Source organism: Hesperophylax consimilis, chromosome 9, assembly GCF_061612785.1.
Source record: "Hesperophylax consimilis isolate HC1 chromosome 9, BYU_Hcon_1.0, whole genome shotgun sequence".
Taxonomy (NCBI): domain Eukaryota; kingdom Metazoa; phylum Arthropoda; class Insecta; order Trichoptera; family Limnephilidae; genus Hesperophylax; species Hesperophylax consimilis.
Window position 1 is genome coordinate 19,199,728 of NC_142844.1, and position 20,846 is coordinate 19,220,573.

Consider the following 20,846-nt stretch of genomic DNA (forward strand, 5'->3'; position numbering starts at 1 on the left):
GTGATAAATAAATTAATTAATTAAATCTCTTAAAATTGAAATAAGCATAATTAAAGAAACTGGATTTATTGTGTAAAAAAGAAAACTTAAAAATGTTGAAAATTTTTAATAAATATAATATTTTTATTTATATTCAAAAACAGTACAAACCAGTACATTGCAATATCGGTAATTATGAACATATTATGAATATGAATACTGCCAACCACTTGACTCAATTTGGGTATTGACAGATATACAGAAATTTGCTTTACCGACCAAGTTGAACGTCAAATCATGTCAATGCGAAAAAGAGACGGGTATAGTGCAAAATATTAATTTAAAGTCAGTTCAGTGGATCAATATAAATCTTAATAAAAAAAATGTGTGCTAGTATATACTTATTGATATGACAAGAATTTAAAATAGTTATTAAAATACAATAATATTTTATGTACATACTTTTAATATATTTTGCTGATAACATATTCTGTACTTTTTACTTGTGCCGTCTCCAACAGTCTTACTTTTGTGAATGTTAGAAAGAGACAGAAGATATACATTTTTTATTCTACATGGAACTAGAATTTTGTAGTGCTGTGTTGCTTGATGCCTGTCATTAATAAAAAATAAATTAAGTCTTCGTAAAATGCACTCGTGTGTACGACTAAGCGTTTATCTTAGAAATATGTCTTTGCGTAGCTAATTTCACCCCTTTCAAGCAATCCCAGTTGTTAGTGAAACACTAAAAATCGTGACCTCTTTCCGTGACATTCAGTTCCATTGACAATTGACAAAAAATAATTAAATTGGTAATAACTCTCATGGAATATAAAATACTGTGGTTTCTTCAGTAATGTATATAGTAAAGTGTTGTCTGTTATTTATTGTGCATGAAGAAGATTTAGTGTTCAGTTCGATCTTTGTAAACACAGTTTATCTTTGAAGTGTCAAGATGAGCAGAAGTTATTACACCCCCGACTCTCCAGGCTTTCAATATACGGTAAGTTTTTTTTCAGTTTCTACTAATATCCCCATCAAACACTCAACTACCTAAATCTTCTGCTTCCAAAAACTGTAAATGTTCAATATGATCAAAACGCTGTACAAGAAACACTTACAATACCTGTCTGAATTCTATGAAAGTATTACTTTAGGCCTGCTAAACTAATAGACTTTCTTGTTTTAATCAGCGTTAACTATCCCCCGCACTGAAAAGATTCTAGGTGACTTTAAAATATTATTAATTAAACTTTTCTGTCTGAAATGAAAAGCAACATGGCTCCTGTTTTGTTTGACTTGTCACTATTTTTGCTGTTTTGTTTTACTTGTCACGTTACCTTCCCTCTTCCCATGTGAAATAACTGTGTGCGTATTTTCTTTTGAAAATGTAACTTCTGATTTTCCGGATGTTCATAATCTATATTATATCTACAAGTTCAACGCTGCCTGATTTTAGTGGGAGTTTAAAAAATGTGCTTTGAGACATAATATCACCTTGGATTCTAGGATGAAAACGTTCACTTTAAAACAGTACTCCTTTTTGTGTTAGATATTCCTCATTTTTAGTTAAATAATATTTTTTGAAATGCATTGCTTTGTGTTTGTTTGTTAGTAACTCTCTAATTGGTGTGAAGCTATAGGTAGCTGGGACAACAGGAACAATATAAGTATGGGAAAATCGTTAGAGTGCACATTTAAATGTATTTGTGTATAGTGATAGTGATTCAAATTGGTTCAAAATAGTTTGGAACACCCACCCTCAGTCCCCATAGTAGTCCTAGGATACAGTAAATCACTACACAAGCAAGAATCTCTTTAAATGAATCTATTGTATCTCTAATTGGAGGACAAAGTAAATCTGACTTTTTTTTGTATTAATTTTTTTGATTGTTCTAGAAGCTTTCTTTGGTTTTGCACGGTCGATAGTAATATGGTCTTAATTAGATTAAATGTAAACATCTGTGATACAATTGCATTTACATCAATTCATCTTCTTGTTGTGTTTTTATTGCTGAGGATTATTAACTCCATTTATATCCCTGATAAACGAGGCTGATCTACTCTTCACGGTCCTGCGCTGCATGGAGAGCCCCGATCACCGACACTTTTCCAACACCGTTGATTCTTGATCGGTTCAGTGCACCGGTGATCTTCGTCTGCTTTTCGTGCCTTATTGCCAATGACTTTCAGTGACCTTCTCCAGGTTCGAGTTCTCAGTTTGGTGAGCAACATGCCCAAAATATCTTAGTACATATTGTAGGCAAACACTTGAAAGCCTATTTTGGATACCTAGCCTTTTTAGAATAGATAGATTAGTATGCCTGGGAGTCTGTAATAATGTATAGATGGTGCCAAAATCTTATTCCAGCATTCTTGATATTGGAACCTGGACTGCTACCGCATTCCATATCTGTAATAATTACTTACAGGGATAATAATGTATCAAAGTCGTGCCAATGTCTTGTTCCAGCGTTCTTGAATATTTGAACCTGGACTGCTACCGCATTCCCTGTCTGTAATAATTATTACAGGGATAATAATGTATCAAGATGGTGCCAATATCTTCTTCCAGCATTCTTGGATATTGGAACCTGGATTGTTACCGCATTCCCTGTCTGTAATAATTATTACAAGGATAATAATGTATCAAGTTGGTGGCAATATCTTCTTCCAGCATTCTTGGATATTGGAACCTGGATTGTTACCGCATTCCCTGTCTGTAATAATTATTACAGGGATAATAATGTATCAAGTTGGTGGCAATATCTTCTTCCAGCGTCCTTGGATATTGGAACCTGGATTGTTACCGCATTCCCTGTCTGTAATAATTACTTACAAGGATAATTGTGTGTTTAAGATGGTGCCAAAATCTTGTTCCAGCATTCTTGGATACTTGAACCTAGACTGCTACCGCATTCCCTATCTCTAATAATTACTTACAGGAAATAAATAAATAATAATGTATCAAGATGGCGCCAGTATCATAAAAATTTCTTACTATGTTATTACATTGGTTGCAATTGAACATTTCTTATGTTATTATCATGTGGTTAAAATTTTTATGAAATTTCTAAGATCACAATACCAAAGCTCACCGTTCAAGATTTTTTTTTGCTTCATGCAAACCCATGTTCTGTGATCCTAGTCATATTTCGTAAATACACAAGCAGATATATGGGCTGAATCCTTGGATTCACTTTCAAGGGCTCTGTGGCAAGGATCTCATAAATAGATAATTAACTCTTTATTCCATTTAAAACCTCGTTGACCTCGATGTGCCTACAACTGTCTGCATATTCGACTTAAACACAAAACATAATATACAGGGTGTTGTGGGATGTATTCGACAGATTTTTAACCAGCGATTCCTGGGCTTATTTGACATTTTTGTTTTTTTTTCATTATTTATTTTATTATTATTCTTTTACACGCCGTCACTGGTCACTCAGCCGAGTAATGCGTATAATTCACACACAGATTTGCTCGGCGGACAAATCCACCCGTGTATAGAGACAGATCGACTTGGTTCATCGGTCTGCTGTACTTCTGTCCATCACAAGATCACAAGCCGATCCGTGTCTATAAACGCAATGAATTGGCTCGCCGAGAATGACCTCATTAGCAGTCGGTGAGAATGACGTCATTCAGTGATGCTATGCCCAAATTTTTTTTCCCTAGAATTCAGAATAAGTTTATATAAGGTGAATTTCAAAATTTCTAGAATTCCTCAGAATATTTCAAACGTCCCAAGATTGGTTTGAGAATTTTGACTACAATACCAACATTTGAAAAAATCCTGTGAAAAAATATTGTGAGATGTTCGCCGCTCGAATATTCGGATGTCCGCTCGTGTGTTGCCGTCGAAGGGCAGATCCGGCGGGCAAATCCGGCGGGCAGATCCGTGTGTGAATTCTGCGCATAAGCAACCAAACCCGTGCACCGACCCTAATAAGCCCTTCACACGATCCGACTTGCAGAATCGGGTCTCTGCAATGTGGACCGCTCGTCGGCAAAACCGCCGACCGAATTATTATTATTCCCTTTGTCGGGCCGTGGGAACGGCCGTTCAACATGTTGGCGGTTCAACATGTTGGGTTCGGCAAGTCAACTATCCAAGACCTACTGATTTTTGTTTATGTTTTAGGTGGAAAGCAAATCACCGGAGGTCAAAATCTCATACTCATATTTTACTCCAAGTAAGCTAAGGAATGACCGGTTAAAGTTATTACACCCTGTATGTATAAATACAAAACGCAAGTCCTATTAAAAAAATCTGTAATAAAATAATATAATTGAATCCCTCCCAGACAGTATCCATGTCCAACAGCACTTATCTGTTGTTTTCTATTTTGATTTCGTTCAGTCACCCGCCCCCGCCATTCGACTGAAGCGGTGGGCGGGAATGACGGCGGACGGCGGATGGCTGACAGTAGAGCCAGAGCCAATGATCTACCTGACCTTATCAAAATATATATTTTTAAGGCGCTTGCTGACGTAATTGTGGGAGCCTAGATTTATTATTGTTGATTTGCCTATTTAGTAGTGTTGCCATTTTGTCAGTGTGTAGTTTTATATTTTATTTGCACATTTTTAGAGGAAATAGAAAATACTCCAAATACCTGTGTTTTTTGAAAAAATTCTCATTAAAACGTCTTTTTTCCTTCTTCTACTCTAGTGATGGCATGTCAATTTCTTAATAAAATATTAGTCATTCAGAGTATATCGGGAATAAGTGTTCTTTTCCTAGTAAATATATGATGACGGATCACGACAATATCAGTGTTTGTATGAACACGTGTTCCGCCGTCCTTTTAAAAACATTCGCATTTAACTGATACTTTGTTATGAACTCTGTCAATTCATTCGTTAAATGCCTACAGCCCCGTTTTTAACAGAAAAACGAATAATTTTATCATATTTAAAAAAAATAATAGTATTTTATAGCATTAAGTATTCTCGGTGTAATTATCAGGCGAACAGAAATAGTAGAAGTAAAAATTGAATTATGTGGCATTATTGTTATAAGGTTAATTAGATATCTGTACAAAAGCTCCATAGCTCACGATGGAAATGATATTGCTGACTCAAAATACGTGTGTTGACCTAGACATTCCGGAGAGAAAGAAACTATGGAAATTTCATGACACCGGATCTCTTTAAGACGAACAGATTTTCTGTTCGGTTAATTGTTTTTATTTTTTTTTAAATATTAAGTTTTTCAACTGTAAGATAGATATTTTTCAGATTTGTAAGCTATGATTACCTGAGTAACTTTCTTATTTTTCCCTGTCATTATTGAAGAGCTTTCAACAGTACCCCAAATAAATTATAATGCAGAATATTTATGCGATACCTTTATTTACTAGAGTTTGGATATCTAGACTACTTTTTCTCCTAAGACGTTAGGAGAAAATTGCAATTATGTTAGCACATAAGCTACTTAATGGACAAATTTGCAATCCTGATTATCTGGAACGTATTACTCTTTATGTTCCCGACAACTTCACCAGAGCAGGCAGTACGGGCTGTTTATTTTTCCAAGAGGCAGGACCAATCTACCAATGATCAATCATCATCCCTTTGGAGAATGAATGGGGAATTCTGAGTTAGGTGATCGCAATAGATATATTTTAACCCAATGCAACTGTGTTGATGTTGTCAATGTTATGATTATTAATAATGTAATATTATGATGATAATTTTTAAATGTTTTTGGAAAAAAAAATTGTACAGTAATTAAATTTAAAAAAATATATTTGGATATGAATTGAAATTTTCACCTCCAAAAGTATTATAGTGATTTATTTTTGGAGTATTATGCCGTGTTGCGCTATCTCCTTTAGAAATATTGGCTTAAAAGGAGGAAGAGCAATACGGCATAATTACCCAAAAATAAATTCCATGATTACGATCTTTGCCGTTTTATGGTTGGATTGCACAGGAAAACCCATCTGCCCTGATGATGGACACTGTACCCGGCGCAACACGGCATAATACCCCAAAAAAATAACTATTAAAATTTTCATAAAAAAATATTTTAATACCATTTCCAAAATTGGAACTGATTTGTCGAGAGTTCAGACTATATAGATGAGAACGGAGCGAAAAAATTGGCTCCACCTTTTTTTTACCTCCAATTAGTTTGACCTCCAACGCTCTAATGCCGAAAGATCGAAAACCACCGAATCCGGTCCCCGCGCACGGCTGCTCGCTTGATAATAATGGAACACGTTTCGACGAGATATTAGTACCTACATAATAGAGCCTCTATGACTACCCCGTGATTTTCCACGGTGTTGAAATGGTCTGCGCTAGTTTTATTTCATAATTTCATCACAAATACCCTTCAATACCTTGGCTCAATAATCTCGGACACCTTCCGCTGTAAATAGACTCCTCGACCCATCGCGCTGATGGCTCAGGGGGCAAATTATTTTTTATTAATTCTATTTTCATACCGAATCTGGATATAAATAACGCCTGCACGTAGGTACTAGGTCTTATAAGGCGGTAAGCGAACGAGACTACATAGCACCGAACCCAGCAGTCAGTGGCGTGCAGTTCGTAAATGCTAAAAAGCTATATATATGTATAAACCTCAAGAAAAATAAATGTTAACCCCTTGGGTCTTCTGTGTCCGTTTCTCCAGCGATCACCGATCGCTTTACGGTACAAGCAGTGATTTGCAATTATGTATTGAACTATTACAAAAAGATTACATTGAACTTTTGAAATGGTCTCACGACTCTGGTTTAATTATAAATGCCAAAAAAACTAAATTGATACATATTAGATCACCCAATGCTAAGGCAAATATTATTACACCTGAAATAAAGACACACACTTCAAATTGCTTACATGTTGGTATTCCTGCAATATGTACATGTATGTGAAAATATTGAACTGGTCACAGAGTATGTATATTTAGGTATTATTATTGATTGTTTTTTCAAATGGGACTTACAAATAAATAAAGTCTGTGAACGTCTGAGATCTATTGTTAATAGATTATATCAATTAAAATTCTATGTTCCAATACGTACACTTAAAATAATTTATCACTAGCTGAATCTATTATAAGGTATGGAATCACAGCTTGGGGACTTTCATGTAAAACAAAAATAAACCATGTTCAATCAGTTCAAAATTCACTAGTTAAATTATTAGCTCATAAAACTTTTTACGAACAAAGGCATAATGTTCCATACCTTTATCAGAATCTTAAAATTTTCTCAGTAAGATCAATTCTGTGGTATAAAATTATATTTCAGCATATGAATAGCCCTATATACATAAATAGACTGGACCACACTTACAATACTCGTTTTACGTTAAATGAAGGACTAATTGTACCTAAGCATTTAAACAAATATGGACAAAGAACACTGGACTACATGATACCTAGTTGCTTAAATATGTTACCTGCTGAAATAAAAAAAATGTACAAATGTAAAAACAAATATTATGTTGAAAAATTGGCTCGCTGAAAGAAATAGTTTGTATTAGAGTATAATACAAAATATTGGTAGATACTATCACTGTTGTGTATATGTTTTTTATATTTTAAAACAAATAGTTATTTTTTATTGTTATCACTGTTGTCATTAAGTAAAATAAGTTTTATCTTTTTTAATATTTTTTATGTGAAAAGTTGCCATCGAAAAACTACTGAAAAGTAATTTATTGGAACTTTTCTGTTTTTTTTCTGTATTTTATCTTATTATTTTCTGTAATATATATTTTTGTCTTGCTTTCTTTATAATAAAAAAAAGCTGATACGGACTCAAGTCGTTACGTCATCTCCTATATGATTTAATCAGTGTTCGAAAGTGGCAACACCACACTTTATATGTTCATTTGAAGTAACCATAGAAACTTCAAAATATTTATAATATATTCCAAAAAGTCATCGACCGCCATTGCTTTCATGTTGCGAACGTTTGTTTAAATTTGTGATGTTTATACTAATTTTTTTCATGTGAAACGAAAAAAAGTTACGATAACCTTTATAATACTTTTGTTTACGTAATTAAATGTGTTTAGTTTCGTATAAATTGGTATTTTTAAAGTTTACAAGAAACAAACAATCGGTGAGCGAACAATTATAATTTTTTGTTGTTGCTTGACTGCTAATCTAGTGTTGTACCCACTGGGCTACCGACCACCTTATGATATACAAGAATTCCTCATTGTTATTTATTACCTGCTTAAAAATCTGAGAAGTCTTGGTTGAATAGTGTTGAAATCAACAACAAAATAGCTTCATTGCCTGAGCGTAGCGAAGTCCTGTTTTAACTCGACCGTTTGGCTTTTCGTCTGTCTGTAAATTTGTTAGAATGTTCAGTTTCTGAAAATCTGCTGCATTCACTTTATTATTCAATCAAAGCCTTACTTTGACTGGATGGGTAACTTCGACTATGGTTCAATAAAGATTCCTTTTTCAAATTTGAAATCGTCGTGTTTAAAAATTGCATAAAATATATGGTTGATGATTAAGTAGGTAGGTATTTAAGTTATGATTTATAAAATAAGAGAAAATTAGAAACATGTTTTTTGGACGCGAGGTCTACTGTTAACAGAACTGGTGATTTTACCCTTGATCAACGAGCAATGGACGCCACTGCTACCTGCAGGCTACCTAGCAGACAGCCTACCTTGGGAGATCCTTGGCCTCGCACTAAACTCGGCTACCAAAGTCGGACTCCGTCTACTTACTACTTGCAACTACTGGGCACGCGAAGGAATGCAGAGCCGCGGGCCATCCTTACCACTTTATTATATGTACTATGCATTAAATTATGTATTATTTTTAATATGTCGCCGCTACTAGCCTTACCCATTAATCACGAAGGGACCACAACTCACATACGCCGCGAATCGTCGGTAAGTGCAGTGTGAGTGTGTGTCAGAATTTTTTTAAATCGATTATTGATTTCATAGTGGGCCTTGGCTTGATTATCAAATCTGTGATGTCCACACAAGTACTTCAGTCAGTGGTCTTCAAACTTCAATCGCAATCATGGGAGCTTCTTTTAGAAAATTATTTTATCGGGTGAGCTGCACATTCATGCCTTCTAACTATATTATTATTTCACGTACAGCTTGACACACTTAACTAACGAAAGACCGTTATATCGGGACGGATGGCAACCCTGGACATGACACAAAAGACAAACGATTTTAACAAACATGATGACAAATGTATTGATAACTCTTTGTATACGGCCCAATGTTTTCACACATAAAACATTATAGATCCTTTTTTTAAATCTAGTAATAGTTATCTCCGATGACGTTACAATACAATACACTAGACTTGTTGTTGTCTCACAAAATTAAGAAAAAATGTGGCAAGTAAGAAACACTCTTTATGTTTCCAGTAAATCCTTAATTCAAACTTTGTTCATGTATGACAAAGATGGACATTCAAAGAATGTGTGTATGAACGAAATAGGGCGGCGTTTTAGTATTTTAAAATTGCGTTGAATAGTACATCCTACATCACGGGTGTCGCTGAGATGACAAGATACGCTTACACAATACGGAATGCTGTATGATACGACCTACTGCTAGTAGGTTGTCCTTATACTTGTGTGTTGTAATAATCGTAATATTTATGAAATATTATTCCTTGGCTTTTACTAGTGTTTGCCGTGTAATGGAAATACTTTCTCATCACACACTAGGGCATTTTGACACCCATTTACTCAATTTGGTTAGAAATAGCACACAACCTCACGCAACGCGTGACAATTTAGTACTAACACCACTCAATTGAAAGTACGACAAATACCGTGTCTTTCGCTTGCCACTTTTGAGATCTCTATAACATGTCTATAGTTTGTAATGTCATTGGTTATCTCTATGTTTTCAATGAGTATTTTTATTGCGTTGAGGCTTTGTGTCTTAAACGGGACTGAGCCAATAATCGAGCATTGGCCCAAATTAATGACACATAATATTACAGACTCTCCTTGACGGTTTTGTTACCTAAGTTCTTCAATAGGCATCGTGTGTCTCCGATACGACAATCGTGATCTCTCCAATCGATATTGATCTATTTCATCTCAGACAGATGGCACTGCGGTTGAGAAAGATATGGCGAAACGTGGCCATGCAATAATTCAGGTACAAATTTATGTAAAATCGAATCATTCTCAATGTACCTACGTAGCGTTGTTTCCTACCGCTGAGAGATCCCCTGTACCTATCTCTCTAAAACAAAGACCTTTATCCGTGTTATTTTAACGGTATCTAATCTAAATTTTAAATATCTGTTGCATGGTTTGACGAGATTTAATATTAATGAATTAGACCTACATTAGGTTGATTAAGGGGTATTTTACCACCTCTGAGTAAACTGTCGAGAACTACTTTAGAAGTAACTTTAATAATGGGAATAAAATGCCCGTTATAACAGATAATTTACTATGTCACTAGACGAGCGCCGCTAACCACTTTAACTTTTAACTATGTAAAAAATAACAGCTCTCCAAAATACGTCAGTGTCGATTCTATTATTATGCGTTTAGCTATTTAGAGTAAACCGCACTTGAGTTGAAAATTATCTCGGAATAATAAAATTGCTCCCTATAGTCTATAGTTGATCAATATCCTTGTGGGTTGGATGCTAGACTTACAGTCGGATGGGCCAAGGTTAATATTAACAGCGGATAAAATACTTGTTCCCTATTCAGCAAAGTAACGTGAAGAGGTCTTTAAAGTAAATCATCTAATAATCCCATTATTTGATTTTTGTTTCAAATAAATTTATTTGAATTTCATGTTATTTACGGAAATGAGTGAATGCATATCTTGGAAGCGGAAATTAACTCACTTACCGACATCCGATCGAGCTGAAACTCGACATATAGATTCGTTGTCGATGACTCCACATAAATTTTCTTAACAATTACAAACACACACGCGGATTTTTACGCATTTCTCTGAAATCGGATGACAATACAGCACTCCATATACGAAATAAATGTCGTTCCTACCTGATCGGCATTTGGCGAGGTTGGTATAGTTGTCGACTCCAGACAATAAAAGACATTTAAGACATTTAATTTTGTAAGTTTTACCTTACGATGTGTAACATCCCAGTAAGCGAGCAACCTGCATGGACGCTCGAGAGTACCTACTTAACCCCTCAGGCTAATTTGTTCGCTATTGGGAACAACTCATATGGTCTCATAGAAATCGTTGTGTCTCCCTTACTTTAGTAGTGAGAATATGATCTTAACGGTGTTGGAAAGAGAAAACACCACGCTTTATATTCAAATCTAGAAGTTAACCACACAATAATTATAGTTTCATAAAGGTGAAATATGCTCCTTTATAAAACAAAAGGTACCAACCACAATTTAAAAAAACTTATGAGACTTGAATTTTTTATTAAATATTTTTTTTGAAACTATAAAAACTTAGGTGTCGTAAACGTTTGTAATACATTTGTCTAATAAAATATGTGTTTTATATATTTTTTCATTATCAGTAATTTTTGTTACAAGAAACGTAAAATAAGCCATATTAATTTGTTTTAATGTCTGCATTCAAAACTTTAATATTTTAAAGAATTTTTGTTTATTTCCAATAAAATATGAGAGCATATTTCATCACCTATCAAAAACAATTTTTAGTTTTCGGATACGTACAGAAATATTCCATTTATTTGGATTTTATTGCAAAGTGTAAATACTCCGATCAACAGAATATGGCTGAGGCCTTACGTTTACGTAAAACGTACACATTCCCCTTTAAATTCTTCGAACGCTTATACCGAGATTTGTGTTTCACGTTAGTGTCAGCTGGGTGAATTTCTTTTTGGATATCGAATGGATTACTGTAATCGGATTAATATTGGAAGTTACATATTATTTACTTTGAAGATGTATGAACTTTTTTTTACATTAACCCCACACAGAAGGCCTATGTCATATTTGGGGATGGTGTGCTGAGGGTCTTTTAAGCTAGGGAAGTTCTGGGAAGGAAAAAGGTAAGAGGGGTGGGTAGGAATATAAGGGTTAGTGTGTCCACGAGTAATGTATGAATCCATCCCTCTCACTGCGATGCAAGCCGTTGGGGTCGCTAGGTTTGGGTGAATTCACTGATTACTGTACACAGAGAAAAATGAGTACGGTTTTTTTATCAAGATACTTAAAAATGTGACTGCATGACCACTTCCTAATAAAATATGAACACGTGTTCATGCAGGTGGCCTTGTCCGAATAAATATAATGGACGAGACGCGAAAATATTATTATTCTTAAGAACACTTGTTGCGACTTCATCATAACTTTCTGACGTACTGCCTCTACACAAAATTATACATGCATCAGTTGATACACCAAACATTTTATCCCAAATTAACATCAATATACCATCAAGAAAATCAACAAGGAGGATGAAAGACATTTTCTATATTAAAGCCTACCACACAAATACAGGATATTTTTCCCCTGTACCGCGAACATTAAGAAATTATAACATTATACATGGCTCTAATAATGAAATAGACATGTTTAATGACCAATTTAAACACTTAAAAAAAACGTATTACCTTTAATCATATCAAGCTGATATTGTGATGAAGCCCATTTTTGGGCGCCATGCCTGTTTTATGTACTTAAATAAGAATAAAATAAAAAAATATCATATTCGAGCTATTGATAGTTTGTTATGAAATTCGTCAAATTATTCGCTATCGGCCTTCAGTCCCTTTTTTAACAGGAAAACGAATAATATGATCAGCATTAGATCAATTTTAATAAATTAACAATATTTAATTTCAAAGTGTTCTCCGTGTACGATCTTTATTGAATATCCATTGTTTAGTGGCGAATTTAAATAGATTAAAATTTTATTTGTCCTGTTTTGTCAGGTAGTTTATTGTTTTTTTTTGTTTTATTTATGTTGATCATATTTATTCTCGTACTGCCTTCTGTACCGATGTTTATAATTTATAATGATGTTGTTGTCGCTACGCTACTGCGGACCACCACTTGAAGTGACTTTCTTGACACAATAATAAGCCTTATTTTGTGTGGCCAATATGATTAGATAATTTGCTATAATATGTTCTGTACGTAGAATTAGCTAGTGTTTTTAAATTGGCCCGAGAGACATTTAATTCTTATCATTACGTTTTAATTGTTGCTATTTGTGAACTTGTTTGGAGGCTAAAACAATAACTTTTAAAAAGAGGATCACCTATTCACAGTTGATATTGGCTTCATGAGAACGGGTCTTTTTTGTGTAAGGCGGCTCGCACTTGGAACGAGCTACCGGCATCTGTTTTTCCTCCTTCGTGTAATCCGGGCCTCTTAAAGACACGCATGAATGAAACGTCTGACAATGCTGCCCAAACGGGTGGCGATATAGTTCCCCTGTCTTTAATCTGTGCAGACAATATATGTAAAATGTGTAACACTTACTTGTACAAAGCTGATAGCTGAATACCTACATAAATCACTGATTATATTAATAGGTGCATTCTGAAAAATCACGTGATTTTATAACTGTGAGATTTGTAAAGCTGAAAGTATTTATAAAATATTTACCTAAGGATCATTGCATATTTAAAAAAAAATAGAGAGACGTTTCGAAATTTACCTTTCGAATGAACACCGTTAGTATATATAAACCTCAAAAATCATTAGTGATTCAGATTTAAACCTGTCAAAAATTTTAACAAAAGAAATACACATTTCTAGTATAGAATTATTCTAAATAGTATAAAATAAAGTCGCTGTCCGCGTCTGTCTATTTGTGCGCTTAGTTCTTCTAAACTACCCAACGGATTTTGATAGGGTTTTCAGTAGTTTTCACTATCATTTAGAGAATTATTTCCGGAAGATATGATTCAAGATTTTCACGGCCAAAAGTGTTTTTGTTATTTGTTTTTGGGGTGTTATGCCGTGTTGCGCTAACTCCTTCTTTAGCCAACGTTTCGGACAGCATTGCAGTGTCCTTCATCAGCAATAACACATCTGCCCTGATGATGGACACTGCAATGCTGTCCGAAACGTTGGCTAAAGAAGGAGTTAGCGCAACACGGCATAACACCCCAAAAACAAATAACCAAAAATATTTCCGGAAGGTTTATGTATATGATACATGTATATTGTCTTTTATAGAAAGTAGAAAAAAGTCGATGTTTTGTAATCAAGTCGTAAAAAAGTATTTTCGGGCGCTTACATTACTAATGCTGGCTTAATATTATGAGATACATAACCCCCAGCGACGCCGGGTACCCGTCACCTAGTTATTAATATAAAATAATCTTGGTACCTACTTTATCGCTTTGTTCCAGCTATCAGTTCCAATTTTAGAAATTAAAAGTTCATTGAACGTGAATAATTGTACGCAGAAATATATTTTAATAAGCACTTCATCATAGACAACTGAAATTAGTATATCACGCAATAGAAATATTTTGAGATTTTTTTTTGCTACATTTCTTCGATTGCAATATTCGTTTCTGCAGTCTAAGCGGCTTATTATTTGAACAGAAGGTCTTGTAAATACCTATACTTACATATTATTATAATACTTGAAAGATTGAACCCTGGCATATAAAATACCTATCTCCATCCATTCACCCATCATGCCACTCAAATTTTCTGTATATTTTTTGCGCACTGACATATCACATTATTGCGAACCTGGTACCTATTTCAGCAGGAAAAAATACATACCTATTTCGTGAAATTACGTAATGTATATTTCATTTGAAATGTTCGTGTCTGCAAAAAAACTTATTTTAGCACAGACAATGTTATTAGCTCACTACACAGACATAGGAATTAATAGACGAGAAGATAATAGCGAGGGGTAAAATCAACTGTTGAAGAACGAAGGGAGTGAAGCTGACTGTGATTCGTCAATAAATCAATCTGACAGTAAATAGGCATCTCGCATTATAATATCACCATTTACTTCTTAAAAGTAAAATCTGCTTTTGAATGCATAGACATTTTTACATGGGAGCGCAAATTACTCGCCACGTTATGAACAAATTTGCGAAGTCCAAATTCGGCAAAAAAATTCGGTTCTATTTTCAGAGTCGAATATTTCGTTTAAGCATTTAGTTAAGACACTTTTATAAATGTTCATAATTTACTTCCCAGCAACCAACCACCTTTGTGTTTCGCGTCCAGACGTTTCTCGATGTGATAGTAACAACTGATTCATATTATACGATGTGAATATGCTTAAAATAAAGTAAAATAATGCTTATATATGGAATGTAATACGACAATTGGGTTTATTCTCTTTTTCACATCTATTTTTACAAGTTTTCATAGTACAAGTCAACATTTTGCCGTGTTATTTCGTAAAATGAACCGATGATGCTTCGACCATAGTTCGCACAAGAATGATGACGTCACGTTTTCAAATTTCACTTGAGGCCATACGCGAGCACAGCCGGCTCCAATGGAACCGGTATGGGGAGTGGGGATAATACGCTTTTAATCACTTAGGGCAGGTCTACTAATATTCATATGTCTATGGCTCACTACGTGTTTTTAGCTCAACATGAACCTTATGCCAACATACTTTTATTCTGTATTTTAAACATAAAATCATTGCTTTAGTTGGTTGGTATTCTCGGATATTTTAAACAAACTCAGATATTTTATCCCGTGTGCCGTTGTGATTTTTATGAATATTATTCTGGTTTTTAACTAGGATACATTTTCTGATTGGATTTTCGGGGTTACCTGGAAATTGTTGTCAAAACTTTTGTATATCAACGATGCCTATTATAAAACTACAAATTAGAAAATGTAGAGCGAATGAACAAAGAAAGGGGTTTAAGGAGAATATTATATGATGCGAATGTGAATATTAGAAGATGTTGGGGACGCCTGAAGCTCGGTCCAGACATGTTCTTTTGTCCGTACCGTACCTCCGTTTCGTACCAGCGTCGCGATCAAGAACGCTAGTTTGGACGCCCGTTCGGTACGGTACGGTGGTACGGCATCTCGATACGGATAGAGGTACGCTCCGATCCATCGCGAGTCGGTTTTTCGGCCCGTTCAAAGGCGATACGGTACGGGTCTGCGCCAGTCTGGACGTGTTCGCGGCGTCTTAAGCTGGGTCCAGACATGTTCTTTTGTCCGTACCGTACCTCCGTTTCGTACCAGCGTCGCGATCCAAAAACTCTGGACGCATCATCTTTTGTCCGTACCGTACCTCCGTTTCGTATCCGCGTCGCGATCAAGAGCCCGTATCTCCGTAACGTCGCTGCGATCATCGCGTGTCCATTTCCTCCCACCATGTCGTCGACTGCGGAAGTGTTTGAGAATTTGACGATTGCTTGCGCGTCCTTCATTGTTATTCACAATAATATAACGAAAAAAAAACAAAAAAGGCGACGTTGGTGGGAGTTAGAATTGTTCAAAATCAGAGAAAGATGTAAGACGCCGCGAACACGTCCAGACTGGCGCAGACCCGTACCGTATCGCCTTTGAACGGGCCGAAAAACCGACTCGCGATGGATCGGAGCGTACCTCTATCCGTATCGAGATGCCGTACCACCGTACCGTACCGAACGGGCGTCCAAACTAGCGTTCTTGATCGCGACGCTGGTACGAAACGGAGGTACGGTACGGACAAAAGAACATGTCTGGACCGAGCTTTACATCTTTCTCTGTTTTTGAACAATTCTAACTCCCACCAACGTCGCCTTTTTTGTTTTTTTTTCGTTATATTATTGTGAATAACAATGAAGGACGCGCAAGCAATCGTCAAATTCTCAAACACTTCCGCAGTCGACGACATGGTGGGAGGAAATGAACACGCGATGATCGCAGCGACGTTACGGAGATACGGGCTCTTGATCGCGACGCGGATACGAAACGGAGGTACGGTACGGACAAAAGATGATGCGTCCAGAGTTTTTGGATCGCGACGCTGGTACGAAACGGAGGTACGGTACGGACAAAAGAACATGTCTGGACCCAGCTTTAGGAAGACTGCACGTTCATGTGAGCCAAATACTTGAGTCGAACCTTGTCAAGAATAACAGTAGGTTATGTATGAATGTGAACGAAGCAAGTGTGCTAATTCATCCTCTCTGCCTAGCCCTGCGGAGAAACGGCGTGATGTTAATTAGTTAGTTTATAATATTTTAATGATAGTTCAAATGGTAAACAGATAAAAACAGACCCTGATTTTTGTTTATTTTTCTCCTTTGTGCTTTTTTGGCGCTGTTCCGTTTTGTCATGAAACCTGTTCAAATATACCCTGTTTTCTTTTACCTGTGATTATTCATTATCTTTTCCACTGTCATCAGCTGACCAGTAAAAAAAAAACTTATTTTCAATTTGGGCAAACACAATTTTCCCTTTCTGATTTTGACGATTATGGCACGGCATAGTAAACCAAGCATTTTATTCCGTCAAATATTGCGTTGCATTTTGACACAATAAAGAAAAGCACCAGACCGGTCAGTAGCTGAGTTGGCGTCACGTTTGGGTTCCGCTGGCTGGATAGGTACTCCATCACAACACAAGCAAAATTTTCTGCGTATTGTGGTAGTAATAAGAGATTTTCATATATTGTCAGGATATTCGTAACCCGAGATTGTTTAAATAATTTGTTGTCAAGAGGTGGGAGTCTTATTTAAAAGATTGGCTTTTGTGCTAGAACTTTTGTTTCCGATTCTCTACTGTTTCCTACCACTTTTAAATAATTATTCAGGTATATTATTTAAAAAAAAAGCTTACGCATGTTTCAAACGAAACACTTGAATAAACACAGAAATTATAGAAGAAAAATTTACATTTTAATATCTCCGATTTGGCTAAACGATACTCTTTAACAAGTTTTCGATCTTTATTTCCGTATGCATGAAAGTCATTACTCTTACACACTACTAGTGTGAAAATGACTTCATTATTTGATTGGTTCACAAAACGTGTTGCTATTTATCGCTGTGTAGTGATGTAGTACTTATTTAATTCATTTTCTGATGCATGTAGCATGATGTAAGAGACCTTTATTTAAAATCCCAAGGTTAGACATTTCGGATTGATTACGTTCCATGAAATGGATCCAGTCTCGCAGCGGCCGATGTACGCCTCTTAGCACAGCCACTCAAACAAACCATTGTCCGACACCCGATACTCGATACCGTCTTACCACTGAGAGCTCTATTGCAACTTATTTTTTTGTTGTTAGATGCGTCGATTATGACAAAGAGGGAGAGGTTACAACGGATATATCAGCGCTACGCTTTTACTTATTCATCTCACTGAGATTGGATTCGTCATGGGTATTTTAATCATAGTGTGCCCTGCATCTCTTCAGGCCACGTGTTTAGCATTTATAAGTATGCAGTTAATATCACCCACAAATTTATTTGATGGCTCTGTGAAACTTTGATTACTGCATTTATTGTGGTAGACAGAATGTAAACGTTGCTTGAAATGGCTTTAGCCGTGTTTTTTGACCAGATCTGGATAGCCAGGTATATCCCGACCTTCCTCTTTCCATCTCCTTCCCTTCTCAACTCCCTTAAGTCTCACAACATACCTCGTTTCGGGTTGCCTTAGTACCACTACCTCCGGACAGTCGACAGCAGTTGGGACTCGTGCGTATACAACCTGTCGCCATGGGTGAAACCTTGATAATCTTAAGGACGATGCTGTATTTGTACTTATGAAGGTATACTAACACTTTATCTAAAACATGCTTACACCTGCTCTCCTAGTGAGGTGTTCACAAAACACTAGTAAAGTAACCCATACAGTTACTGATTATTAAAAAAAATAATTATAACTGGTATTATGTACAATATGTGTAAGAGAATATAAATGAGTAAAAAAAGAAGAAAAGCATACATACACGTATTATTTACAGAAATCTTTTCCGTTGCGCCCGTCATTTAGGTCAGATTTGTGCATCGTAATTTCGTGGTTTAGCCAAATTTATATATAGCCAAAAGTATTAATATTTTAAACTCACATTACACTATTTATTAACATCGTGTGTCATACTATCATGTATCATGTGCGACTTTAAATTTCTACGAAATAGCTTTTATTTTGATACTGAAGGATAGTTGCGAAGTAGTTTTAGTTACTAACATCTGCTAGTAATGGGGAATCCATTGCAGGTGCAATCAATGTTTGTTTATTGTAATTATTACTCGTGTCACTCTTTTGCAATCAATGTTTGTTTTATTATTATAATTACTCGTGTCACTATTCAAATCTTCATCACGACATATAGTTACACAATAATTACCTGATATGACTTGTAGAATGGAGAATACGTGCGTTCTCGTTTAAATAAATCACATACCTCCTTATATAGACACGTTTACTTGTTTTTTTGGGGGCCAGATAAATATTAAAAAAAAGGTTTGACGTTCTGTGGCCTTCGGTATAAATGAGTTTTAATGAAATTCTTTTGGTAAGATCTGTTTGACAGGTCAAATGTCTGATAGGAAATAAAATTTTACTGTGGTATATAATTTACCTGAATGTATAATTCCATTGTGGTTTATAATATACCTGAATCTATAATTCCACTGTGGTACATAATATACCTGAGTGTATAATTCCATTGTTATATATAATATACCTGAATGTATAATTCCATTGTGGTATTATATACCTATATATACATATTATATACCTGAATGTATAATTCCATTGTGGTATAAAATATACCTGAATGTATAATTCCACTATGGTATATTATATACCTGAATGTATAATTCCATTGTGGTATTATATACCTATATATACATATTATATACCTGAATGTATAATTCCATTGTGGCATATAATATACCTGAATGTTTACTTCAGGGTGGAATAAATTCTCAGTTTTCTCGGAATTTCAGATTGAAAGACACTATTAGCATTGTCGCTATAAAAATGTTGGTTTAAGTGGCTTTAGCAGGTTTTATTAGCTAGGTACATCCCCGCTCTTCTTATTCCCTTTTCACCCTTCCCTACTCTTCCCCTCACTCCATTCAATATTACCCATTTGGGGTGCCATGGATCCACTGACTCTGGGCAGGTAGGCACGATTGTATAATGTCATGAAAAGCAAATAACAAACATTGCAAAACATAACAAAACTACACGGTGTTCGAAAACTCGCAGTTCAAACGGTAAACCTAAGAATCTACATCACAAAGAGAACCCAAAATCACATTTTTTTTCGATCTGACCATTTCTATATATATTTTTTAAACTTTTTGCCGTTTTTTCGGCAACTAAAAACCCTTTTTTGACAAATTTGTCTTTAAATTACAATTTCTGACTTGATTTTCTCAAAAAAAAAGTTTTAACTAAAAAAATTAATCCACGAAATCTACGTCATATCTGATCTGGATTCACCAGATTCCCACTTGCATTACGAGTTTCCCGACAGTGTATACCGTTTTATAATTAAATTGAACGAATATTTTTTTTATATCCACCCAAGAATCCCAAATGCTCCCAACCGTCTGAAGCTAGTGAGACTATGGCATCACCAATTGGTGTATGTTGTGAGGCTGAAGGTACTTGGGAAAATGTTAACGAACCGCCTTTTAGTAAATGTGAACGAACCGCCTTTTAGTAAATGTTAACGAACCGCCTTTTAGCAATTGTTAACGAACCGCCTTTTAGTAAATGTGAACGAACCACCTTTTAGTAAATGTTAACGAACCGCCTTTTAGTAAATGTTAACGAACCTCCTTTTAGTAAATGTTAACGAACCGCTCTTTAGTAAATGTTAACGAACCGCCTTTTTAGTAAATGTGAACGAACCGTCTTTTAGTAAATGTTATATGTTTCTCATAAGTTTCAGTAGAAAAACTCCATAAATATATTTGGTCCCTTTTCCGAATTATTTTT

The 20,846-nt window shown here is 35.4% G+C and overlaps 1 protein-coding gene across 1 annotated transcript in view; it reads left to right on the forward strand.

Annotated features, from left to right (window-relative positions):
- The first annotated feature begins 566 nt into the window (after nucleotides 1–566).
- jvl (javelin-like) overlaps nucleotides 567–20,846 on the forward strand; it is a 243,846-nt gene continuing 223,566 nt past the window's right edge. The window contains exon 1 of the mRNA XM_089635708.1: nucleotides 567–982. Coding sequence (XP_089491834.1) covers nucleotides 935–982 — 48 coding nt within the window. The 5' untranslated portion in view covers nucleotides 567–934. The remainder of the gene's footprint in view (nucleotides 983–20,846) is intronic.